At 49.9% G+C, this 23,328-nt stretch overlaps 10 protein-coding genes across 10 annotated transcripts; 5 read left to right on the forward strand and 5 right to left on the reverse strand.

Moving 5' to 3' along the window:
• Positions 1-1,537: 1,537 nt before the first annotated feature.
• Positions 1,538-4,578, reverse strand: BO87DRAFT_334607 (putative sterol glucosyltransferase). The gene is made up of 7 exons (XM_025620456.1): positions 4,421-4,578; positions 3,660-4,356; positions 3,450-3,607; positions 3,030-3,393; positions 2,624-2,974; positions 1,907-2,553; positions 1,538-1,836 (listed from the first exon to the last, which is right to left on the reverse strand). Exons 1-7 carry the CDS (start codon positions 4,539-4,541, stop codon positions 1,646-1,648), a joined length of 2,529 nt encoding a protein of 842 aa, XP_025479678.1. The 5' UTR covers positions 4,542-4,578; the 3' UTR covers positions 1,538-1,645.
• A 664-nt stretch (positions 4,579-5,242) lies between these two features.
• Positions 5,243-8,575, forward strand: BO87DRAFT_459068 (putative ubiquitin-protein ligase (Asi3)). Its single transcript, XM_025628920.1, has 2 exons — positions 5,243-5,964; positions 6,024-8,575. Exons 1-2 carry the CDS (start codon positions 5,530-5,532, stop codon positions 8,475-8,477), a joined length of 2,889 nt encoding a protein of 962 aa, XP_025479679.1. The 5' UTR covers positions 5,243-5,529; the 3' UTR covers positions 8,478-8,575.
• An 845-nt stretch (positions 8,576-9,420) lies between these two features.
• Positions 9,421-10,259, forward strand: BO87DRAFT_425980 (uncharacterized protein; the record flags this gene model as incomplete). The annotated part of the gene is made up of 2 exons (XM_025627336.1): positions 9,421-9,958; positions 10,033-10,259. 2 exons carry the CDS (start codon positions 9,421-9,423, stop codon positions 10,257-10,259), a joined length of 765 nt encoding a protein of 254 aa, XP_025479680.1.
• A 547-nt stretch (positions 10,260-10,806) lies between these two features.
• On the reverse strand, positions 10,807-12,134 carry BO87DRAFT_54135 (CFEM domain-containing protein). Its single transcript, XM_025629367.1, has 3 exons — positions 11,774-12,134; positions 11,575-11,713; positions 10,807-11,522 (listed from the first exon to the last, which is right to left on the reverse strand). The coding sequence occupies exons 1-3, from the start codon at positions 11,852-11,854 to the stop codon at positions 11,122-11,124; spliced, it is 621 nt and encodes a 206-aa protein (XP_025479681.1). The 5' UTR covers positions 11,855-12,134; the 3' UTR covers positions 10,807-11,121.
• An 863-nt stretch (positions 12,135-12,997) lies between these two features.
• Positions 12,998-14,032, reverse strand: BO87DRAFT_334613 (putative DNA polymerase delta subunit 4). Its single transcript, XM_025620457.1, has 3 exons — positions 13,550-14,032; positions 13,422-13,489; positions 12,998-13,361 (listed from the first exon to the last, which is right to left on the reverse strand). The coding sequence occupies exons 1-3, from the start codon at positions 13,932-13,934 to the stop codon at positions 13,218-13,220; spliced, it is 597 nt and encodes a 198-aa protein (XP_025479682.1). The 5' UTR covers positions 13,935-14,032; the 3' UTR covers positions 12,998-13,217.
• A 1,661-nt stretch (positions 14,033-15,693) lies between these two features.
• BO87DRAFT_54144 (arrestin C-terminal domain-containing protein) lies at positions 15,694-17,213 on the forward strand. The gene is made up of 3 exons (XM_025629368.1): positions 15,694-15,929; positions 15,992-16,876; positions 16,934-17,213. The coding sequence occupies exons 1-3, from the start codon at positions 15,852-15,854 to the stop codon at positions 17,174-17,176; spliced, it is 1,206 nt and encodes a 401-aa protein (XP_025479683.1). The 5' UTR covers positions 15,694-15,851; the 3' UTR covers positions 17,177-17,213.
• A 491-nt stretch (positions 17,214-17,704) lies between these two features.
• Positions 17,705-18,506, reverse strand: BO87DRAFT_459071 (uncharacterized protein). Its single transcript, XM_025628921.1, has 2 exons — positions 18,279-18,506; positions 17,705-18,216 (listed from the first exon to the last, which is right to left on the reverse strand). The coding sequence occupies exons 1-2, from the start codon at positions 18,318-18,320 to the stop codon at positions 18,025-18,027; spliced, it is 234 nt and encodes a 77-aa protein (XP_025479684.1). The 5' UTR covers positions 18,321-18,506; the 3' UTR covers positions 17,705-18,024.
• A 566-nt stretch (positions 18,507-19,072) lies between these two features.
• Positions 19,073-20,965, forward strand: BO87DRAFT_406761 (tRNA splicing endonuclease subunit). Its single transcript, XM_025626019.1, has 3 exons — positions 19,073-19,262; positions 19,346-20,115; positions 20,167-20,965. Exons 1-3 carry the CDS (start codon positions 19,147-19,149, stop codon positions 20,610-20,612), a joined length of 1,332 nt encoding a protein of 443 aa, XP_025479685.1. The 5' UTR covers positions 19,073-19,146; the 3' UTR covers positions 20,613-20,965.
• BO87DRAFT_54165 (elongin C) lies at positions 20,848-21,663 on the reverse strand. The gene is made up of 3 exons (XM_025629369.1): positions 21,410-21,663; positions 21,120-21,343; positions 20,848-21,047 (listed from the first exon to the last, which is right to left on the reverse strand). The coding sequence occupies exons 1-2, from the start codon at positions 21,543-21,545 to the stop codon at positions 21,156-21,158; spliced, it is 324 nt and encodes a 107-aa protein (XP_025479686.1). The 5' UTR covers positions 21,546-21,663; the 3' UTR covers positions 20,848-21,047; positions 21,120-21,155.
• A 371-nt stretch (positions 21,664-22,034) lies between these two features.
• On the forward strand, positions 22,035-23,313 carry BO87DRAFT_334625 (SDR family NAD(P)-dependent oxidoreductase; the record flags this gene model as incomplete). Its single annotated transcript, XM_025620458.1, has 3 exons — positions 22,035-22,475; positions 22,560-22,971; positions 23,060-23,313. The coding sequence occupies 3 exons, from the start codon at positions 22,035-22,037 to the stop codon at positions 23,215-23,217; spliced, it is 1,011 nt and encodes a 336-aa protein (XP_025479687.1). The 3' UTR covers positions 23,218-23,313.
• Positions 23,314-23,328: the final 15 nt, after the last annotated feature.

The raw sequence follows: 23,328 nt of genomic DNA on the forward strand, positions 1-23,328 counted from the left end.
AAGCCAAGGGTTTGTTGCGCGCCTTATATAGGTTCGACCATATAGGACCGACGATCATAGCCCATGGAGGGTGGTGCCTCTGCCAGTACCCCCTGATCACCTGTTCAAACGCATATCGCATAGATCATCCATATGACACTAAATGGATGCGGATGAAAATGGTTCCGCCTTTCTGCACGTTCTTCCGAGCTCCGCAATGATTGAATGGTGGGTAAATAGCCGGTGGAGATAGGGCAGCGTGGGCTCCATGACAGCGAGGGCATGCCGAGGCCCTCGTGCTGCCGATTGGAGGACAGGCTTGCGTCAGGCCTGGATAGAAATTAAGACCAATTTAGCCCTGCAGGGGCAATGGATGAAAGCCGGATTGTCACGGAATTGGTTGCACGCTAATGTGGATAGTGATAAGCAATCTGGTGAATGTCTCGGCGATGCCTTCCCGTCCTAGTTTGGTATCGGACGCTATCTCCTGTCACCTTATGCACGACAATATGCCCAAATTTTGTACATCGAACCAGGGATCTGCGCAGAGACGCATTTTCCACTTTCCTTTGATTAGCAGATGTAAACATCCAATAGGGTTCAGCAACTGGCAGATTCCTTGAATGACACATAATCCAATCATCGATAGGCCAAGGCTCACGTTTCATATTTGGGGAAGCCCTGCTGATCAGTCTCAAGGTGAAAGCGAGACGCCTGCCAGCTTTTCTATGGAGTCAAGCTGGGAATCACATCCAGTAGTACTCAATCCTTTAGTGACAAAGGCGACGTTACTGCTGGGAAGGAAGAAACAATTCCATGCCTTCTCTTTCAGGTCTCTATGATCTCCTGAAGCAGTCGTTTTCTTGTATGAAATATAATCAAACATTGTAATATGTCGTCCGTAAAAAGTCGCTAGCCCAGGAAATAACTCTCGGAGAGAAGATAAAATTGCTTTTGATACGACACAAGTACTTCACGGGGCCATTGGCGCCAATATTATAGGCATGGTAGGTGAGATACATTTGTTCCTGGCTTTTCGTGACAGCAAGATCAGCCCACATTTGTCCAGTTTTTAGGTCTGCTACTAAATCGAGTCGCACCAACATTGACTTACGATATCAAATCAGATAGGCTGTGGGAATGCAACAGTGATGCAGGAACGCGATCAAAAGGTCAGCGAAAGTACACTTTGATGAGCATTATACGCTGCGGATCATAGTGTTCAATACCGGCAACATCATGTGAGCTTGTCGCGCTCGCTGAGACCCTCAGATGCTGCACTGCGCTGCTGCTCAAGAACTAGCGGTCTTATCACTCTGATATTTTCAGTGTCTGCAAGGGCTGTCTGTTGCTGAATCTGTAATCTTGTAACATTGCTGTTCGGAGGAAGGAAGGAGTTAGTGAGTGGCAGATGCGGGCCCGATAGAAGGACGTTATCTCTTCTTGGTTTGCACCCTTCTGTGTCTATTCTGGACGCTCTTGGCGAGCAATCATCGGGGCTCATTGCAAGTTTATCTGGTAATAAATACGTTACATTGATAAGCACTCCGTAGGTGGGGAAAGATCATATTGATATATATATACTAGTAGTGTCCAGCTCACGGCTACATGGTAGTTATGTCACCCCGGCTTACAGAAGCAAAGTTCCAAGAGATATCGTGTTTCATCAACCAGTTAAAGCCTGGAACCTCCGCAGGAGATACTGTTGCTCATCCTCCGGCATGTGGGCTCGATCTGTTATGGCGTATCCATCTCTGAGTCGGGCAAGAAGGATCGCCTTCCCTGTCTTAGACCTGACGGCTGCTTCAATTGTTTTCGCGATGCCTTGAAAAGGGTACGCGACAAGCCCAATGCCAGCTATACGTGAATACCAATCAGCGATCGTTCTATACGAGGTGGGCATCTATTCGGAGAATGTTGTACTTACCCGAAGGAACTTTAGTCGCCAGTCCAATGGTCCCTTTTGCGAATCCTTTAACGGCCCCTAGCGCCCCCTCTTCCCTCGCGCCTTTGATGGGCTGAGAGAAGAACCCCTTGAATCCATCTGTCATGCCATCGACAAAGTTCTTGCCGCCCATAGTAGCACCAGATTTCCAATCACGAACTGTGCCATACTGCTTAGGTTCCTCTCCATAGAGTCGAGGAACCTGTCGGAAACCCTCAGCAGCAGCATAGGGAATGTCTACCACCACGCCTTTGAAGTATGCTCCGGTGAACTTGCCAAAGCCCTTCAGAGAAGCTCCAGCCATACTTCCTGCCGTTGATAACGCGTTTTTATTGGGCCCATCGTTGGTAGGAGTATCCGTATGCATCAGTTCAGAAGGCCGCCTACTTGCCTCGGAAAGAGCCGTGAGAGATCTAGAAGACGACGATGTTGTAGTTGTAGAAAGTGCAGATCCACTCCGTGATATTGGTGGCTTTGGAGAACGACTGGATGTGTATTCCTTATATGGGTTGTATAGCATCTCGCCGGTCGACTTAAGCATTGCAGATCCTGTACTTGTAGAGGCAGAGAGAATGCCGGTTACGGGGTCCCAGCGACGGTTTTCGATATGTATCGGCTTGATCGCATTGCTAGTACGAACCTCGAGTCAGCATATGCCAAATTATTTTACTAAGGCCCAATTGAGAAAACATCGCTCACCCCCGAAGCTCCTTTGCATTGATTTTGCCGTTGTCGATTAATAACTGAACGGCAACTTTAGAAAGGCCTATGCTATTCTTGGACCGCTTGTAAGTCCAAGTAGCAGGCTGATTAGGTATCAGGGAGCAACGCATCCTGTTCAGCGGGAGATGGCGATGAAAGGATCGAACGGCTGCTGCTACTCCTGACTCACGCTGCATCTTCAAAGCAATGTCACGAGCGGAATCTGCTGCGGCTGGTCTCAGCGAGAAAGCGATAGCCCCAGCCAAATTCTCTGCGTTGAGTGAAGCATAAGGAATTGGCTTAGCTCCAGCGCCAGATCTTGCCACCATACTGCCCCAAAATGGTTGGCTTCAATAAGTTAGCATTCAGATTGGCAGGAAGTACTTTTCTATACAGTACTTACTCCCCAAAAAAGGGCACAATGGTAGTCGGTCGGCCGTTAGCAAGACCACACGCGGTTGTCCCAGCACCCCCATGGTGCACCACAGCAGCAACGTGCTTGAAAAGCCACTCATGAGGGCAATCGTCAATGTAATAGACATTGGAATTGGGCACACCACCTAGTCTGCTCCAGCCCCGTGATATGATGGCACGTACGCCAGTTCTCACGATCGCTTCTAAAATGATCTCTGTCATTTTCTGAGGGTCATCAATCACGATGCTGCCGAAGCCTATATAAATGGGAGTCGCTCCCGACCTTAAGAATTCCTTCAAGCCGGGTGGCGGTTCGTACGATGGCATATCCCTGAAAAAGAAACCACAGACATCTAATCCATTAGTTCTAAATGTAGCCAGTAGCAACAACTATTCAACGAGTGCTTACCAATATGAGCTGGCCAGTCCCGCGGCCTCGGGATCAAGGCGGGTGACCAACAATAAGTGAAAGGGATCTTCAACGTTTCAGCCAGCCTGGGGCCTTCCGTGGTTGGAACCGGTTCCAAATCGATGGATGCCCGCCATCGATTGACTACATCTCCCAACCTATGCGACAACGTTAGTCATGAGTTCTTACCGATCAAGTGTTTGCACGCACCCTTGCCATGTAAGCCATTCTACCACACCATAAGAAACCCAGTTTGCTATATTTGGATTCATATCAGAGGAGCTCAGGTTAGCAAGTGGGTGAGGGAAAGCCTTGGTACTAGTCCAAGGCATGGTGAACATGAGGTGAACCGGAATACTCAAAGCCTGCGCACAATGGACATGAGCAAAGCTAGGTGGATTTGCAATGATGGCATCTGCGACAAATGGGATCTTTGTAATAGGGTCATCTTCGATGCAAGACTTCCAGCAGCCATGAAGCATCTCATTTACCATCGCCCTCTTCTTCTGGACTTCTCCAGCGCGCAGGCTGCTGATTTGAGGTATTAACCCGGGGTTCTTGACCATGAAAGCCATCAACTCTGCAGGATCACCTCCGATAGGATAGAACTCAAGACCTGATTGAGTGACAAAATCAGAAAATACATCGTGTGTGGCGATTCGGACACGATGACCGTATTTTCGTAGCTCGGTCCCCAAGGCGATGAATGGTTGCACATCACCTCTGCTGCCCACAATTTGTATCACGATATTCAGTTGGATGCCAGGTTGCAGCAGCTCGTCCTTTACCGGTTGACCCTCGGAGTAATCTGGAGGTGGGTTTTGGAGATCTTCCTGCTGTAGCTCAATGATCGAGGCTAATGTTCTTGCCAGGCTTGAATCTAGATCGACATTGACGCGGCCATTGGCTTTGTTGATGGTTAATCCTTCTTCAAACTGTTATGCTCATAGTCATGGAAATGATCGGCTCACCCTGTACGTCTGCCGATTCGGCCACAAGTCCGCCATCATTGTATGGTGAATAGGGCGGCGGTGCCTGGTCATATGATGATGAACCAGGGTTGCTATAACCCAGCCGTGTGTCTTTTTCCATATCTCAACGGCACACCCAGTAGGTTGGAGCAACTTCCTATTGGAAGGAAGCAGTATTTGAAGAGAAAACTTCATGGCATCTTCTGGGAGGAGAGATACTTATGGTGATGAGGGACAGGCAATAAGCTTTGTGCCACCCCTGGTAGTGAGTCCCTGCTGTACTTCGTATTCGTTTTCCTTACGGGAAGTGGACTAGTGTGATACTGAATAGTCCAAAAGTAGAACTACAGGCAAAATTCATCAGCTTGGCATGATGTTGAACTGTGATGGTACATTTCTTTGAAAGTCGCCATGGCAGCGAGTGGCACTAGGAGACAGTAGTACTAAATATCTACTACACATGATGCGTAGCAATATAACAATGACTGAGCAATCAATGCTAGCAGCGGTGATATGCGGATATAGCCTTCTTTTCTTCCTTCTAGAACACAAATCACAACCTTTGTTAACAATGCCAAATCTGGAGGATTGATCCGCGCCGCTACAGCAAATAGTTGTATTGAATGCATCGATTTCATGCAGAGAACGACAATTACATGCAGAAAGAAGGAAGCAACCGCGGGATGATGCCGGGATGGCACGTGCAAATTCCGTGGCAATTACCTGATCCGGTTAGCGGCGGATGTCGGGGAACGGACTGGAGAAGGCGGGTTGCTGATGACGGTCCAAGATAGACCGATTTTAAATCGAACTACTTTGTATCTTACTGCTGCCTCTCCATCCCCAACACACCTCGTTGCATGAGGGACTCGCTGTCCAACTCACTCGGGGGAAATGATTCCAGATATGCCATCGGCTTCTCTTGGCATGCTCGATATCTCCCAGTGATACCGGATCACCCTACCATTTACGATCGCCCCCTCTCCGTCTCCTCGCATCCGCGCGACACGCTTGTACCCACCATCCCACGGATGCTTACGATTGAGAGATTCGCTTTCCGGCTGAAACCAGATCGCTCAGGCATCGCTTCTGCTTCCTGAGCATCAGTCATGTCCATACTCCCATCGGCCGCTTCAGCCGCAACAGCTTCAATAACTGCTGCGCAGTCCCTGAACACCACTGCATCGATCGCCGCTCATTCCTCACTGTCCTCGTCATCGCGCGAACTCCTGTCGCTTCCATTCCGCGGACTCTCCCAGGCAGAGGCCTTTACATTCTCTACCGTGCCTAAGCAACTCGCCAAGTTAGTTGGACTGCAGGATATGGCGACGCGATTTTGGGGGGCAGCTTCTGGGACGGGACTGGAGCCTGAAGCAATACTGGCAACGCAGACAGCCGCTGAAGCTGTCAGAGACGGCGTGGTTGATGCCGCTGCCCAGGCTGACTCCAGTCTCCATTTCTCCGACATCCTACAGGCCGTCATGAAATTTAGTGGTTTCTTCTCATACCTGACGAGCCGGTGGTCTTTAACTTGCTTTACCGTGGTAAATACTGATTTCCCCGGCTAGTCGCTTCATGAAAATGGTCAGGCTAACCTATCAAGGCTCTTATATTGAATAGGATTACAATATATGCCTCCACTAGAAGACACCTTAATCTGGATTGGACTAGGCGATTGGCTCTGCGCATCGTTCCTATTGTCCTTTTCATTACTCAAATCTACGCACTTCTTCGGTCTATCCGTTGCCAAACATCCCCGGAATACTCTACTATACGCTATGGCACACCGGGCAAGCGCTTGCTATTCGATCATTCTGGCGGAGGGGGCTTCTTGCATGCCCTAAGCTCCACCCTTTTACCCTGGGAAACAGACGAGCAGTCTTGCAGTGCGGTGCACATGGGCCGTCCTGTAAATGCATCGGACATATCATATGGCTCTTTCCGACTGCTCTGGCCAGTTTTCATCCGCCTCTGCCTCAGTCACTTTGTCGAGACCGTCTCTTGCGCTTTGCAGGGACGAGCAGTTGTCACAGAAGCTGGCATGTCTATTTTCGAACACTCGCTTGCCTTTGCAGAGGCAGAATCTGTAATCAGCCAGACTCTTGGTCTTGGTATCTTTGGGTTGTCAAAGCAAAGCAGTGCGAAAGATGTCGCCGGAGAGGGCGGGCAATCTACCCTGCATATCCTGACTCGACATCAAGCTTTGGAGCGAATGAATGTCACTCCCGAGCTATTGCTGATCGCGATGATCTCGTGTTGCAACAGTCTGACCTCTAATGTTCTAGATGTCATTGGCAGACAAAGTCGTTACCGCTTGGTGAACACTGCTTTTTGGGGCCTATGCTTCATGTCGGCTATGGCATGGGGCTTGTTCGGCGGTTCTCCAGTTGGGAGCGACAGTGTCGTCTTGAAATTTCCGACGGTATGCATTGTAGGGTTCATTCCTCACCTTCTAATCCTGCTAGGAATCATCGCCTGTGTTTTTATATACGTGATTGCCTTGGTTATTACAGCGTTCTCGCTGCCTATGCAGACATCGGGCTCGTTGACACTTCGAGAAAGATTCTCCCTTGCACATGAGAATATGCAGGGCGCCAGCCAGATCCAGAATATCCGCATCAACTGGCATGAGGATTTCTACAGCACGCTGCTGAGGATCGGTTACACGGCTTTGACGGCTGCCAGCGAAGCAGTCTTTCTCAATGAAGGAAGGCGGGTTTCCGCGCGCAGGATGACTTGGTTGGAACAGGATAGGCTGGCCGAAATAGAGTCTCATCGCAAGCAGTCATCCTGGAACCCCGGCAGTGATCCTTCCGCGGATATGTGCTCTGAAAATGGGGAGTTAGACTTCGATATCACCGAGTCAGCCGTGGAATGGGAGAGCGGATACTCGCGCGAAAAGAAAATCGAGAAGCCCAAGCCAGGCTCCAGGCCTGTTCGTCCGCAAAATGATGCAGGTGGTGTGGGTACCTTCAGGGGCGTGGTTCGCTGTTACCATGGATTTGCGTTCTTCCGAGGCATCTTCTATCTTGTCCTGAAGTGGATTGCTTACGGTCTGGACAAGCTTCTCTCCCGGATGGGCATAACTGCCCGGCCCCAGTGGTTGAAATCCGCGGTAGGGTCACCAAAGGACTCGCAGAAGAAGAGAAAGAGCAGCCGCATGGATACTCTAGACTTTTGGATTTTGACAGATGATGGAGCTTTAGAGTTACCCGACGACCATGAATTTGATGTAGAAAGAGAGATGCGAAAGAGGGAAAGAATCCAGGCCGCTGGTTGGGAGGAATCCGATGAACGCCGACTTGACGACAAACTCTACGGTTGGTGGAAAGTGGGAGGCTCATGGGGCAATCAGGACCAGAGCTCTGATTACGCACCTTCTGTTGACGACTGGGAAGACACTACGAGTGTCATCTCGATGTCGACAACGGCCAGCTCCGAGTGGGAAGGGTACGAATCCGACGGTCGTCGCACTCCCACTCAAGAAGACCCCTTTCCAGGTCGTTTCTCCCGAGAAAGTACTCCAGCTCAAGAACCGCTCGTGGACATCGGCGCTTTGGCACGACTGCTGGATCCTCGCGATCAAGAAAGCAGACACGAAGCGCGCATATTATCTGCTCACCTGGCTGCTGGCCGTGAGGGTCGGATAATGACCCGTCGGCAGTTCCAAAAACATGTTGAACGGGACCGAGCCCAAATCCTGCTTAGCTCACGATTAGCACAGCCCTCCACACATGAGTCTACTAACGGCAAACGCAAGCCTACCTCTGAGGAAGAAGCCGAGCTTCTCGAAAACCTCATTCTCTCGCGAAGAGCCGAGATGCGGTCCGCTCCAAACGCAGACGAGCAGACGTGGGAATCGGGTGCCTCGGGTCTTGGACCCAGCGGGCCACCGTGCGTCATTTGTCAGACTAACCCTCGTTCTATCATAACCTGGCCATGTCGGTGTCTCTGTATTTGCGAGGATTGCCGTGTCAGTCTCGCGATGAATAACTTTGGAAACTGTGTGACATGCCGCCAGGACGTTGCAGGTTATGTCCGATTATGGGTCCCATAAATCTTGTTTTCTTTTCCGCATCGGCCTCACGCTTGACATATCGAGGTCTTCATTTAGTAACATTAGCGTAATTTAAATGCAAAGCGATAGATAGAGTGATTAATGTACATTGTACCATCTAGGATAATATTTGCAGTGCGGATATAGTAGTTTCCATCCTCACATTACCTATACCATTCCTTATAAACTACACAGTACCTAACCACATCCAGATATCATCATGAATCAGTATAGCCCCAAATTGAAACCACCCATTAAGCCCTCTCTCCCTAAGCCCAACTCCACAAGCTACAAGGACCCAGCACATCCATCACACCACCTTAGTCTTTCAATTTCTACATTAACACACAGCTGTTCACCCACTCACCCAACACCAAAACCAACAAGCAAAATTCCCACTCACATTCAATACCAGTCTCACGCTCTAACACACAAAGATGCTGCTGACCCAGGTTCGAAACACGCATTCACTGACCAGCCCTCGTCACATACATACATACATGCATCGCTCGCGTAATGTATACTTCTTCACGTCAACACCGTCATCTACTATTACGGATCTCTTCGTTCTATCTCGTTCTCTCGGCGTTATCGCAGCATACTCGTTTTTCTCAGCGTTATCACGAAATACGCACGTTCTCACATTCAGAAGTTCAAAGGTACGATTCTTCGCTATCGACAGGACAGAACTGAACTGAACTGAAAAGACTAATCATCATCTCGAATCCAGTAAGTGATGATGTGATGGCAGTCGCCCATTCCGGGGGTTCCTTCTCGCTCAGTTAAGAGGAAAAGAGAAACAAGGGAAAACTGACTATGGGTCAATCCACAGAGAAGGTTGCTGTCGTTGGGATACAACAGTAAGACAGATTCAATCTGAGAAAACGGGGAGAGAGAGAGAGAGGATAATCAGAAAATCTGACGAGAAATACCTAGCGCAACCATGGCGTCGTCCTCTGATCATCCTCATGACAGAGAAAATAATCACGACCATGACAAGCCCAACAGACCGGCCCTGAAGATCGACACATCCATCACCGCACGTACTCCTACTAGTACCGCCGGCGCCAGCGGCGGCACTGAGGTCCCGTCTACAGAGACGTCTTCCCCACCGCAAAGTGCCGTTAGCTCGATGTCGACTGCATCGTCCATTCTGTCTAATTCGTCGAGGGAGTTCACATTGCAGCTCGTTCATACCAATGAGGCCGGTGGTGATCCCGACGACGACATCGTCATTCTGATGTGGCCTGTTACTCCTGTTTCGGCTCCAGCTCCTGCACCTTCTCCGGCTTCGCCGGTCAATGAGACTGCTCCCGCACAGGATCAGGGTCATGTCCAGGAGCTGGGTGATGGGGGTGTCCAGATAACTTGGTTCAACCAGGCAACTGTGGAGGATATCGTTACAGCTATGGCTGAAAGTCTGATCTCCAATGTGCCGGGCGCCGATTGTGACGAGGGTGATGTCGACCAGATGGATCAGAGTACGTTTTCTGGTAGTAGTGCGTTAGCCAGTTAGAAACTACTATGAAGAAATATGCTAATGGGTACCATGAAGCACTCACTAACAGCGGGGGAGTCAACGACGACATCCCCCAGGATACAGCGGTCACTGAACCCTCCGACCCTGGCTATGACGCCGACACATCGACTAACCTGGACGACGACAGTGACTATGAGATCGTCCATGCCTTCTGGGAAAACGTTGTCCGCGACGGCCACGTTGATGCTGTCGAGCACCAGGAGGGTCATGGGCATTCCGCGTCGTCGTCCGCTCAGGAGTGACTGATTGATGAACTCGCCCTGTCAGTCAGCTACCACCTCCCTAGTCCCGATTGGGGAGTGTGGTAGCTGACTGACAGCGAGGATCGCGTCTTGTGAAAAGTTCGCTCTTTGGCGTCTGGTTTTCTTTTCCGTTTGGGTTGAGCGTGGAGTAAAGGGAGTTAAGGATCAGAAGAAGGAAGAAGTTCTAGAGACTTGCTTTATTTTCTTATGGAGTTGGAGTTGGGGGTGTTCTGTTGTTAAGCAGGTCTCGGTTGGTGGTGAGGGAAAGAAGAAAGGATGGCAGGAGCTCGGGGGAGGGTCTGCTCTTTATGTATGCGGAGCTTGGAGCTAGCGTACTGTCGTTTACTGACGTTTACGATAATAACGAGTTAATGTTGTCATTCCTGGATGCTTCTCCTGATATTGAGTGTTCTTGGGCTCATTTTGAATGTGAGCATGTGGTGCAGTCGCCGTGCATTTAATTGGATGTAGGTTGTAGGTGTGTTCCGGACCCGGCTGGGTCAGAGTTCTACAGCGATATCCTGCACACTGCAGTGCACTGCTGGGTTTGCTAGCTTAGAAAGCACATATTAGGGAAAAGTGGTAGTACAATGCACACCATAGCAATAAGATGATTTCAAAGTCAATTCAGAGCTTTTTCTTGAACAAAACATCAATAATATTAGGACCATGTAGGGACATGGATGGGGCGCAGTAAGAATCCATATTAGGGTGTACCCAATGGAACAGAAGTAAGAACAACAACAGAAAAGTACCCGAGAAAGGTCACCAGCAGCAAAATAGCAGAAGGAGAGACATGCTATACACTTCTCATACTCCATGGAAGAATCCAACAGTCTACCTTGCTACACCGAAAGTCTGTCTATAGCACGCACACTGCTGCGGCAGCAATAAGTATAGCCCCAGCTATACCCGCCTTGACAGTGGACGCAGAGCCAGTTGAAAGGGGAGAGGATGGAGATGCTGTGGATGATGCATGACCAGACTGACTGTGTGAGCCCGGCGTTGACGGAGCGTGGGAGCTAGATGCCGACGCTGATGCAGATGCGGACGAGGAATGCGACACCTTGGAAGATGATGCAGCACCTGAAGAGGATACAGTTGGGAGCGTCGCTGATGCAGCGCTTGATGAGACAGCTTCTGAATCAGTGGTGGAAGTCCTGGGCATAGACAAGGTCGTAGTCTCGAGGCCACCGCCCACCGGAGGGATAGAGATAGGATGGCCTGCAATGGAGCATTGTCGGACGACTTCACTAGATACAGCTGGCAAGATATTAGTTCAGTCCATTACTCAAGGTAATCAGTTGACTCCTACCAGACTGGTCGGCAACGTTGCATGCGTTTTGGACGCAGGGGGTTATGGTGGTAGGAAGATCTGGCTTCTGGCAATGACATGCAAAGTCAGTTAACTGTGAACATCCATCATGCTGGAATGCACTGATGAAGCAGTTTATCTAAGGGATAAGAGACGATGTCAGTCAAGAGGACTCCATCAGCTGGGCGTTGAAGCTTACAGAGCATGAAGGAATATTTGGAAGCTGTGCAGTAGCAAGGGTGCTAGCGAGCAGAACGAGAAGTGTGTGAAATAGCTGCATTATTGAGATGCTCGGCTTTCTATTACTCGAAGTTGTTGTAGCGTCGAGAAGAAGGTAAGTGTAGGCCAGGGAGCGATAAACGATGGCTACCAGACAAGTAGATCAGAACAAACGCATGGGCAGAGGACCTCGCTTCTTATAAGCTTGTGCCACTGTTTCACGAAACTTTGGAACCGGTATCACATGCATATAGTGCTCCCATTGAGGCATATCGCATTGCCCCTTTTTCATGTAGATTGAGGACATGCGGTGGGAGATGCTCAATCCATGTAGGAACCTCCGGCCTATTGGAGTGATCGGGCAAATATCATCTTCCAATGCGCACGGCCAATCAATTATATGTTCTGCATTGTTGGCCGATCCTCTTCTTGACCTAGGCGTTGAGTTGTTCTCGAAAGGACATGTATAGTATAGGCGGATATCACTGCCGAATGAGCAAAATGCGACGTAGGACAAGTAAAATTGCACGTATTTCGGTGACACGCGGATTCCTGGCCAGAGCGTGTGACAGTCGCTGTTATACTATATTGAGACCCTCAACCTAGAACTGTTGTAGAACCGATGGTACCTGTTGCCAAAGTGAGACTAAGTAACAGGGAACAGACTTCACTAATCGGATTCGAGGAGGATTCAGCGACAGGCATCAGCTATGGAGTCCGGAAACAAACGGCCGCAGTCATCTGGTGCGATGAGCATGCAGGAAAGACAACCCCTGGAAGCGTTGAGGTCCAAATATAGCGACACCCAGCTCTGAGCCTACCTCTGAGCGTAGATTGGCCAATGCAAGGGATTCTTGGACGTCTCGAAGGGAGCTTGCAGTGAACGTCCCGTAGGACAGTGATAGTAGAACCAATTGTTTGGTAGCACTGAAAAGGGCTTTTTGTTCAACCAACCGAGTAGGAAGAGCTCAAACGCAACGTCTCCCGGAGCCTAGACATCTTCGGGTCCTTTACGCGGAAGAATCCAACCCTCTTTGTGAGATACTGTGTGACCAGAGTGGTCAGGTTTAACTTCAGAGTTGCTGATCAGAACTTTCTTGAGTGGCGTTTTGGGAATTACTAATAATACAGTCGCCCAGCCATGCAGTTCAGATGTTTACTTATGTACCTTGATACCTGTTACTACGGTATTTGTGCGTAGTTTGAGTGGCGACTTGTGTTCCGCAGTGTCTCAAAAGCGTAGACTGGTGAGAAACGAAGGGTGGCAATCAAGACAATGTAGGTCATTCCAAAGTAGTAATCCAAAGGGTATGCGCAGAGTTATCCCAAACGCCTGTCCAACAAACACCCGTACTCCCAACTCTATCCCACACTGGTCCCCGGGACAGAAATATATAACGCGCAGTGTCCCACCAAGCGCATGCTCAAGACATCAGCTCATCAATATACGCCCTCTGTTTAGTATCCTCGTCTGGTTTCAACAACACTGCCAACACCTCGAGGGGAGGATTCAGGCCTAGCGTATGCGCACGTCTCCATCGCTTGAGTCGAGCAATTCCAATGCAAGGCTAGAGTAATAGAGCGTTAGTTCAAGCGAACATGTGGTGTACGAATAAAGACAGTCTTACCCCGTATTGACTTGAAAGGTCGAAGTTGCGTAGTATCTTCTCTCGTAGATCGAGGCCCTCCTGGTGAACTGGTGAAAATGATCAGCATACTTGTCACAGGAGTTGGCTGACTGGGATGTGTAACTCACCTCTAGGCCCTTGTCTCTTTGCCTCTTCCTTCTTCCAGTACTGTTGTAGTTGCCTTTCGGTGATCTTCCCCGCCTTATCATCCTCTTCTGACCGTGGTTGCTCAATCTCCGCCCGAGCCTGCTGCCTCACGGCAAGCTCTGCCACATGGGGCTGCGAAGGCTCCGTGGAAGTAACAGAAACCTGTTCTGCTTCGGATACATCGTCTACTGATGGAGTATTTGATCGAGAAGCGTCAATCAAGTCGAGATCCTTGGCTTTCTGGGAGCGTGTGGATGGCGCTGCTGACGGCTTCGTGACTCTGGACTTGGAGCCGAACGATAGAGTCGCCTGGTTAGAACGAGTGGCGGCAGTATTGCCTCCGCGGCGACGAGTGGGGGGCATCATGCAATTCTATTTGGATGGCTTCTTCTATCAGAAGGTATGTAGATAATATGCAGCAGTTTGATGAACCGAGTCCAGGCTGAAGGAAAATCCAGGACTACGTTCTGGGCCAGGCTTGGTTGAGAGTGTGGGGGAGACGATGTCATCATTGGTTTGTTGCACATGGCAACCGCCGCTACCGGATTTACTTCCACCAACCCCAATCCATTTTTATCGCCCCTGGAATCCCAGCAGAAGCTGTTCTTGTTCGCTTGCTTGGATGGTATGCTTGAGTATAACATAACGTTCTTCATGAATTTTATTAGCTATATAGATTTATAGCTAGTCAGCCTGTCCGCATGTCTCGCGTAGTCCACCCGCCGGCTTGCTGTACTATTGGCCTGATAACGAAGAATATTGCGGGGTAACTACTAGATAAGTAGTAGTGGTACCTGGAATTGGTGGATGAAGCAGCCTCCCGGCCTGCAGCTGACCAAGGGCCCTTTTTCAAATTGTAAGATAGTAGTATCCACTTTGGTGGTTCAATAGGGATATCCTGTAGAAGATCACGTTTAAGGTGAAACTGCGCATGCCACTACGTTGCAGAAATCTGCACGTTTATCTACTATACTAGTGGATCGATAGGTTGATTTACCTGCTTTGTTTTGACTGCGGTTATAGTATTGACAACGTTCTTTCGTCACTAAGTCAGTACTATTCAGTATGGTGGTTGTGATTGATAATCCTTGATTGGGATGTGTCTACCTGCTTATCGCTAGTATGGGTCAGTCACATGGCATCATCGATAAGAAACAAGACCTGCAGGGCGGGAAACCAACGAACCAACGATTGACCGCTTTTTGCAGGGGGAGCTTCAAGTGGAATCCATCCAAGCATGGATCAGCGCCATGGAAAGATCCAGCTCTATCTGTCAATTAGACAGAATGCATGAATTGAACTTAGTTAACCGAGTTCACCGTAAGCAGATCGATAAGAGTCCATACACAGTAAGGAACATGCTCAGGAGCGGTCAGCTAGGAATGCATCCAGGATGCATTTGCTGTCAGTACTCCGCACAGGAGGATGATTAATAGACCAGGCGGCAACCAAAGCTGTTAGTACTTAATATGCAATCAATTTGCCGCCCAGAATGACTTCGTCGTTTCACTCTGCATAATCATCAACCAAGCCCCATTTATTGAAAAACGACGATCAATAGTTAAATGTTCTGCCTGGTGGAGAGCTCAATAGTCTAGTTAACACCAAGAGAAGTTGAAATGTGTCATTAGCTGTCTTCCGAAGACTGAGTGCCCTGCTCGTATTGACAATATGCGGATGGTCTGACAGGGGGATGGAATCGGGGATGACTTAAGTTGGTTTTAATAGTTCCTTCGTTATACTCCGTACTGCGCACAGAATCGCGGCTGGCTGGCCTGACAAGGGTCGGGAAGACGGTCCAGTTCAAGTAGTTCCGTGGCTGCCGCTGGGAACTTAACCTGCTTAGCCGCCGCAGATGTTCCCCATCACCTTCTCCCCTCCCCACATCAGCGCTTGTAAACAACCCTCGATTGCTTCACCAACGTCGCACCGGCTTTCTCTCGCTTTCCACCATCCTTCGACTCTAACCCGGTTTCCCTGCCTTTGCCGCTTCCGAATTCCTGTCTGACGCCGCCCGCACTCGAAGCGGTAATCGCCTAGCCTCGCCCAGACTGGGTCCGAACTTCACGTTCCATAGCAACGAGAGGGGTGTACCGCAACTGCGACCTCACAATACCTTGGGTGCAGCGCTATTAAGCGGGATTCACACACCATATTTGGCTTCTCTATGAGATTACCGCCGATATATAGCTCTTCGAGGTCGCATCTTCTCCGCCGAATCCCCGGGGCGCATCCCTCTCACCCGCCGCGTGCCCATGGTGGTGCGGTAGCAGTGCTCTCAGCATGGCCGCCTTCGTGCGAGTGTCGGGGCCGCCGAATGGCCATTTCCTGATCGGCTACCCCGGTATATCTGCAACAATGGTGAGGACCGACTATTCTCTGGTCTATCTCCGATACATACAGCCCTTGCTGACCTCCAGAAGCCACGTATCGAGGGCAAGGTTGAGATCAGGCCTAGCGTCGGCATTACAGCTCCCGTCAATGTGTCCCTCGTCACCATATCACTTCATCGCCGTGAGACAATACATCCCTCCGCCGACTCCGTGACCAAGAAGCACCTCGCGCCCCCTAGGAAAGAAATCACGGATATTGTGGGCAAGGAGATGCTCCTCTTCCGCTGCCCAGCGGGTCGAGAGTACGAGGAAGTGATATCCATGGATCTGCCCTTCGTCCTTTTCATTCCATTTGGGCGCGGAGGACCGGACGCTTCGAGAAGAGTTCCACCCGCCAGTTTACAACTCCCTAGTCGCACCGCAGAGACATTCTATGAAATAGTGGTCATGGTTCAACAAGGTCATTCGGATCAGCGAAAATACACGTTCCCGGTTCCTATCTCACGCTATGACACACTCTCCACATTTGGAATGTACAATCGACCTGAGTCGGCGGAAAGGGTATCGGACCATCTGGTCACTTTGGGCATATCTTTGCCTCGGTGGTCTTACGGCCCCCTTGACCCCGTGAGCGTTTACGTCAAACTATCGCCCAATCTCGACTGGATAGGCAAAGCTAGGAAAGTCACGATCAACAAGATTACTATCGGTATTGATGAGGAGATTATATACAACCATGAAGGTGACGAGCCACAACGGAAAGTGAGGACCTTGACGAAAAGAACAGAGCCCATTGGGGTGAAGCTACCCCCGTCGGGCTTTTTGACGAATCTGGGTTTAGTATTTCCAGCCAAAGATCTTCGCGACTCCAAGGGCATTCTTCCCAGAAGCGATATGGCTTTTCCGGCTTATGCTGTGACGGGGTTTACGACAACGGCGAGTCTCTATAAAATCGAATATTATCTCACAGTAAAGGTTCGTCTTCCCACTGCATTTGCAGTCGTGCGACTTTGGCTAACCATCATACTACAGGCCCACTTGACTTCCGCCAGAGATATCGTCATTCGACAGCCGATAGTTGTCTGTCCTCTTGATCATGCTGGTTGTAAAGAGGAAATGGATGCTATCGAACAGGCTGCTCGCGAGGCGGTTCATATCAATCCGGATAATCCCATGTTGCCGCTTCCTTCTATCGTGCGGCCCAACGATCCCAATGCTCTTCGTCATCTGGGTGTTGCTATTGTCGGCAATCAAAAGAAGCCCTTAATAGACTGAGTCACAGTTGCCAGTTCGGACTCAAATGTCCACCATTTCCAACGAAGCATGCCCAGGCTTGCTCGGCTGTGGGCTAATCGGGCCATTTCACAGCGCCAGCCCCAGAAAAACGCCTGATACGCGCCGATAGAGCCTGATCGCGTCGTATATTTCTTTTCTGATTCGGCGTGCTTGCTGTGACGCAAGAAGCGTCATTACGTCTTACGAATGCATGGGCTACGGAGTTTTGTCGTTGCATGGTTTTCCTGGTAGCCATTTTGTTCCATTTTTTGTTGGCCGGAGCAAAACGGGGTGTTTGGGTTGCCTTTGCTTCATACGGAGGAAAAGGCTGGGGGGAGATGTCCCATTCTAGTTTGGTTCACGTGCTTTCCCATGCATGTTCTAGTGGTGCATGCGCAATATAATATGTAAGATCTACCTTTTCACGGCTCAATTTTGGAAGCGAAAGAGAAGGAACCATTCTCAGCAGCTCAACTTGGATTCAACATGTGGCAGACAGGGCAGATAGATGGTCCCGTCCGCATAGTTCACAATATTTCTTGCTTATCACGCAAGGCCGACTATCTGGAATACTATATAGCGATGCTAATTCCTGGAACGAAATACAACGAGAACCAGACACAGCGAGGCGAGAGGCTCGTATATTTTCAATCATTTACCGCAGCGCCAGTATTCAACACATTCCAAATTTGTAGGGTATTCGTAAAACATCGTAGCATAATACATGAAGGCACTTCCGGACAAAACAGCCATGCAATACGCTTGTTAAAAGACTCGAGTCAAAAGGTCATCAGTTTTCATACCGACAACCAGCAATCCCACCCCTCCATCCCGTCTCATACTCCAAGTCATCTCTCCTCCCCAATCTTCAAGAACTCCATAGCAGTGCTCAACATATCCGGATCAAGCTCGCGACGATTGCGCTCATTCATATCCTTCTCCACACGTCTCATAAACTCCTTGAGCATCTCCACAACACATTTGTATTGTGGTGAACGGGGACCGAATGTAGTCAGTGTGTTGGAGAGATTCACGGTGATCTGGAAATCCATTAGAGAGGCAAGACACAATATGGTGGTATGAGCGTGGCTGGAAGACTTACCTGAGTGAAGATCGCCTTGTAGTCAGGACGAGGGTCTGTCATTTTGGAGATATGGGCACAAAGGGTGCTTCCTGCTACTGGAGCAAATGTCAAGGAATTTTATGATGGTGGTGCGGACCCTTTTTGGAATTTCAACCCCGCGGTTGTCGGATCTGATAAGCAGACTAGAGGAGAATGTTGGGCCTGAGAGGTTTAGGCGTCAGTTGTCAACGCTGCGCACAAGAGCGGTCTATGGGTGTGTGACAGGGGCAGAATTGCTTGGTTCTGAGTGTTGTGAATAGGTTTGTCTTGATTGGGTTACTATCTAGTAGGGGTGGTGAATGAGTACCTTTTTTTTCTTTTTTTTTTGTCTTGAACATGCAATAAATGTGTACACTTCAGATATTCTAGATCACACTACAAGATAATCATCAATACGATGACGACATAGAGCTAAGGATATACTATAGATACACTCAAAGTTAAAGTAATAGTGATGGCATGTAAATATTACAGAAAGCATCCTGATGCGCTATGTCTCCCATTATCGATGTCCAATGTTCGGTGGTTGCCATCAACCGATAAGAAGCTGCCTAAGAATTCCCCCGCAGAAGGAATACCTAAGTATACTAACGAAAAAAGAAAGCCACTCTATTAGACGCTCCAATTGTTTCACCAGAACTGGCTGGAATTGCAAGTTGGAAGGCAGACCGCAGACTAAGCCCGAAACTAATCCCCGTGCATTCAGATTTTCTTATCGGAAGTGGATATCGATCCGCCCGCGCAGCTTAACTTTCTTTCCACTCTCGCTTTCCCCTCACGCGCTCTGCCATTCCCGACACCGATACTATATGCTCTCTGGCTTGGGTCATTGTCGGCTGGAATCAAGATGGCTGACATAGATGAAGCCGTCATCCATATGCCCTCGCAGGATGCGAGCGCTCACATTGACACCGACCTCTCCGACGAGACTCAGGACTTCCGCATGCTGAATAGCATTTCCTTGTCAGTGCTACCACGCGTCTATCTGCACCCTACCCCAATTACAGCTTAATGCGCAAATGGCATACTGACAATGGAGAAAACAGCCTCACAGATGGTTCCCAACAAAGTCTCCCCAAACGGGGTGAAAAGGACTTCGAACCGAACCCGACGCTCTTCCAAGCCGACATTCTCTCCGCCTCGCGACAGGCCATGCACAATGCCCTTTCGTACCCTCGTCTACACCACCCGAAGACACAAGTCGTTGGAATATACTCTCCCAATGGACCGATCCCGCTGCGATCTGCCCAAAGGCTAGATACCATCACCGAAGAATCGGAGCCCTCGAAACCCGCAGGCACGGATATAGGCGTCCATCCTGACTCGTGTGTTTATGTTCCCGCCCCGAAAGGGCAGTACTTCAAGTCGATAGGTCAGGCTGATCGTTGGAACCGCGTATGGTTACTTCCGGAGGAGGCTCTGTATCTACTTGAGAGAGGGACCTTAGATATCAGGTGGCCGTGCTCGGAGGTCGGCTGTACTGACGATGAGGGGACGGACGACTCTGGAATCCCGATGAGCTTACAGGCTGCTTATGCGGCGTTTATGGGGCGGAGCGGTCTGACCAGTGAGCGGTACTCGGTTTATACGGGATTGAGGCGGTTGGGGTATACGATCATTCGTGCCCCCGGGTGGCACGATGCAGAGGAGGGCGCGGAGACCAGCGAATCACAGCAAATAGCACTGGAGAAGCCTCAGGGGTTGGGTCTTGGGATTGCTGGGGTGTTTAGGCAGCTTTTGCAGTGGCTGTACAAACCTGGTAGCGCTACAACTGCGTTGGGACCGGTTGTGGGTCTTGGGATTCATCGCAGTTATGGTACGTTTCTTACTCTCCACTGCGCTTGCGGTTATACTGACGCTGCTTCAGATGACATATATCAGAAACTCTCTATCATCCCCTGGTATGACCCAACTGCATCGCCTTCTCCCCCGCCTCCTACGACACCTCCCTATCGTGTAGTTTTCCAAATCTACAAGCCATCCACACCTTTCAAGAAATCCGCCCCTCCGACCCCCGACTTCAGGCTCGCCGTTGTGAATGCACGCACGCACACCACGATCCCGACATCAGCTCAGCTTGGGGCGTTGCTCGAGAGCACACCGCTCGACCCACCAGTGGGCGAGAAGATGAGTCGCCAGCTGTACCAGCGACTCCGGTACGGATACAGGAACGTGATCCTGGCTGTAGTCGACGAGGGCGTCGTGAGCTATCTCCGAATTGCAGACTCGGCATTTGGCAAGGAAAAGCTTTACAAGCAGCAGAACACGAAAGGAAACAAAGGACCCTGGCGTCCACGGCCCAAAGGACGCTGAGGGCTTATCAGATTCCGATCATACAGCACCTGCTGCATACAGCCTCTGAAAGGATAAGAGCATCTCTCCCCTGGAATAAGGCCCGAGATCCACCAGAACGGACACGGACTGAATAGAGGGGATAGTAACAATCTGCCATCATCTTTAGTACACCCGTCCACAGAGTGAAAGGACGGATATAGATGCTCCGATGGCGAGCCAGTGGCGTTAACAGCCCACTGACCGAGTGAGATGAAATGTGCAAGGGAGGGGTCCCCTAAAAGGGGCAAGAGACAGCAAGATATCCGTCTATTCTTCCAAGTTATATACCCAGATCATAACGCCACCCTACCATCAGTGAAGAAGCTGAAACCACAACCACCAAACTCCATATGATATACAATAGAGACATAGAGCCATCATGTCGCGTTATTCGTAAAAGCCCAAGCCATCCCACTGCAACAAACGTAGTACCACAATCAGTACAAACCCCGCACCCACCAACCCAACGTAAACTCAATCACATACCTACACGGACCAAATCAAGCCAAATCACACCTCAAATCAAGCATCCAAATAATCCGCCGCCATCAACAACTCCAAACACAACTCCGGCGGAATATCCATATCCGGAACGTACGTCTGGTTCTTATTCTTCTCATTGTAGCAGAAATACTCGCACACTTTCTCTAGCACAATGCCGCTGATATTCTCGAGGACGCATCGACCGGTAACGGATTCGGAGAAACGACCTATAGCAAAACCAACCGGTTAGCAAATGCCACAACTAATGTGAAATAAAGAGAAGGAAAACTCACTAGACGGCTCTAACATGCGACGTATCGTCCCAGACACACAGGCTGTGCTGCGTGGGATGACGAATTCGAATCCATCGCCGGACACCAGAGTCACGTAATCGGACTGTGAGGAGGAGGAGGGATCTGAAGCGGACATTGTATGAGGGAGTGGGTGGCGGGGATGTAGAAATAAGTAAGTAAGTAGTAGATGGAGCAAACGAGAGAAATGGAATTGGATGGAAATATGGATGGCAAAGGTACGAGACGCGGCGCGGTGCGGCGGGCGATAAGTGAGTAATAATCGGCTTTGGTTCCGCGATTTAATTTAGGCTGCGGTTACTTGATAGGCTCCAGTTTCGGGGTGGTCCGTGCTTAAGCTCCGATGCCGATGCTGTCACTCTTTTATCTTTATTCTCATGTCTGTTGTAGAGAAAGTTATACGCAATTGATTGCAGGTTTGGGTGACAAGGGTCTTTTGAAGTAGGGAGTAGTAAGTTATGCATATACTATGATTGAACATGGCGACTAATCAAGTTGTAGTATTCTTTCACTCTGTTCAAAAATACCGGAGGAGTTCAGTATTCCATAAGACTATACAATCTTCCGCTCTTAGTCGCAGATGCTATAAGGCAACTATCATCATACCATGTACCAAAGGAACATCCTACGCCTGCGTGGTGTAGCCCCCAGGCTTCAGGCCCATCCCCCAAACCCACCTCACCATCACCTCCCACACCTTCCCCTCTCCACCCAACGAGCATACTCCCAATTCACCCCCTCCAACCGCCTCTCCAACCGAACATGCATGATAACCGGCGGAACATCCGGCATCGGATTCGCCATCGCCGAGCGCTTCCTACAAGAAGGTGCTTCACGAGTGATCCTCGTCGGACGATCCTACGAGCGACTCTACAACGCCGCATCTCGCCTTCAAATCGACTCACCAGCCATCCCCTCCACGGAACCCTCCCAGCCCATCACAAACCCAGAGAAGCATCAGCTCCTCGACTCCTCGCCCAGGATCAGCCTCCTAATCGGCGACATCGCCGAAGCAGGGTCCTGGACGCGCGAGCTCGAGAAAGCAATGGTACGTACATCCTTCTTAACCATACATACCAGTATGTCAGAGAAAGACCACCCTCCCAAATAACACCATAAACGAGCACCACAGCAAGCAACAAACCCCGACATCCTCGTCAACGCCGCCGGCCTCTCCATCTCCTCCATCCTCCCTAAATCCGAACCATCGGATATCTCCCGTATCCTGCGCACGAACCTCGAAGGAGCCCTTCTCACTTCTCGAGCCTTCATCCGCGCCTCGATTCGCAATCGGATGAAGAAATCTACCACAACCACCCCAACCAGTACTAGTGGAAATCCCGCATCATCCAAATGCATAATCAACATCTCCTCCCTACTAGCCCACAAATCCGGAACCGGCGCGGTTCCCTACGCAGCATCCAAGGCCGGAGTCCTCGGTCTCACGAGATCAGTCGCCGTTGAAGCGGCAGCTTCGCTGCGTGATGTGGTGGTGAGATCGAATGCGATTGTGCCGGGGTATATTGAGACGCCTATGATTTCTGGTTCGTTTCTCCCCCCTTCCCTACGTTTCTATGCTGTAGTTGGATGTTTGATGATAGAGGAAAGTTGCTTGCTGACACAATGGGATAGATTTCTCAGATGGCGAAACAGCCCGGTTGAAGGAGAGTATCCCCGTGCGACGATTCGGGAGTCCGGAGGAGGTTGCGGATGCGGCGGTGTTTCTGGCGCAGAATGAGTATGCGAATAATTGTGTGTTGAATTTGGATGGGGGGTTGAGTGCTATTTAGTGAAGTATATTATCTATATCTTGATGGGGTTGGGATGTATGAACTAAGTTATGTGTGTACGATACGTGAGATGTGACTTGTACCTAACAAGAGCATCTTCCTCATCAAAAT

Source organism: Aspergillus neoniger (assembly GCF_003184625.1).
Source record: "Aspergillus neoniger CBS 115656 unplaced genomic scaffold BO87scaffold_16, whole genome shotgun sequence".
Taxonomy (NCBI): Eukaryota; Fungi; Ascomycota; class Eurotiomycetes; order Eurotiales; family Aspergillaceae; genus Aspergillus; species Aspergillus neoniger.

Bases quoted from the DNA above. Each gene is read 5' to 3' on its own strand.
- BO87DRAFT_334607 (XM_025620456.1), bottom strand. From the start codon at position 4,541: ATGGAAAAAGACACACGGCTGGGTTATAGCAACCCTGGTTCATCATCA. The intron at 3,608-3,659 runs GTGCGTGCAAAC...GTTGTCGCATAG, and splicing joins GAATGGCTTACATGGCAAGG to GTTGGGAGATGTAGTCAATC. The intron at 2,975-3,029 runs GTAAGTACTGTA...AACTTATTGAAG, and splicing joins ATTGTGCCCTTTTTTGGGGA to CCAACCATTTTGGGGCAGTA.
- BO87DRAFT_459068 (XM_025628920.1), top strand. From the start codon at position 5,530: ATGTCCATACTCCCATCGGCCGCTTCAGCCGCAACAGCTTCAATAACT. The intron at 5,965-6,023 runs GTAAATACTGAT...TAACCTATCAAG, and splicing joins CTTTAACTTGCTTTACCGTG to GCTCTTATATTGAATAGGAT.
- BO87DRAFT_54135 (XM_025629367.1), bottom strand. From the start codon at position 11,854: ATGCAGCTATTTCACACACTTCTCGTTCTGCTCGCTAGCACCCTTGCT. The intron at 11,714-11,773 runs GTAAGCTTCAAC...CTTATCCCTTAG, and splicing joins CAAATATTCCTTCATGCTCT to ATAAACTGCTTCATCAGTGC. The intron at 11,523-11,574 runs GTAGGAGTCAAC...ATATCTTGCCAG, and splicing joins CAACGTTGCCGACCAGTCTG to CTGTATCTAGTGAAGTCGTC.
- BO87DRAFT_334613 (XM_025620457.1), bottom strand. From the start codon at position 13,934: ATGATGCCCCCCACTCGTCGCCGCGGAGGCAATACTGCCGCCACTCGT. The intron at 13,490-13,549 runs GTGAGTTACACA...CATTTTCACCAG, and splicing joins AAAGAGACAAGGGCCTAGAG to TTCACCAGGAGGGCCTCGAT. The intron at 13,362-13,421 runs GTAAGACTGTCT...CTATTACTCTAG, and splicing joins ACCTTTCAAGTCAATACGGG to CCTTGCATTGGAATTGCTCG.
- BO87DRAFT_54144 (XM_025629368.1), top strand. From the start codon at position 15,852: ATGGCCGCCTTCGTGCGAGTGTCGGGGCCGCCGAATGGCCATTTCCTG. The intron at 15,930-15,991 runs GTGAGGACCGAC...GACCTCCAGAAG, and splicing joins CCGGTATATCTGCAACAATG to CCACGTATCGAGGGCAAGGT. The intron at 16,877-16,933 runs GTTCGTCTTCCC...ATCATACTACAG, and splicing joins AATATTATCTCACAGTAAAG to GCCCACTTGACTTCCGCCAG.
- BO87DRAFT_459071 (XM_025628921.1), bottom strand. From the start codon at position 18,320: ATGACAGACCCTCGTCCTGACTACAAGGCGATCTTCACTCAG. The intron at 18,217-18,278 runs GTAAGTCTTCCA...ATGGATTTCCAG, and splicing joins ACAAGGCGATCTTCACTCAG to ATCACCGTGAATCTCTCCAA.
- BO87DRAFT_406761 (XM_025626019.1), top strand. From the start codon at position 19,147: ATGGCTGACATAGATGAAGCCGTCATCCATATGCCCTCGCAGGATGCG. The intron at 19,263-19,345 runs GTCAGTGCTACC...TGGAGAAAACAG, and splicing joins ATGCTGAATAGCATTTCCTT to CCTCACAGATGGTTCCCAAC. The intron at 20,116-20,166 runs GTACGTTTCTTA...ACGCTGCTTCAG, and splicing joins TGGGATTCATCGCAGTTATG to ATGACATATATCAGAAACTC.
- BO87DRAFT_54165 (XM_025629369.1), bottom strand. From the start codon at position 21,545: ATGTCCGCTTCAGATCCCTCCTCCTCCTCACAGTCCGATTACGTGACT. The intron at 21,344-21,409 runs GTGAGTTTTCCT...GTTTTGCTATAG, and splicing joins TCGCATGTTAGAGCCGTCTA to GTCGTTTCTCCGAATCCGTT.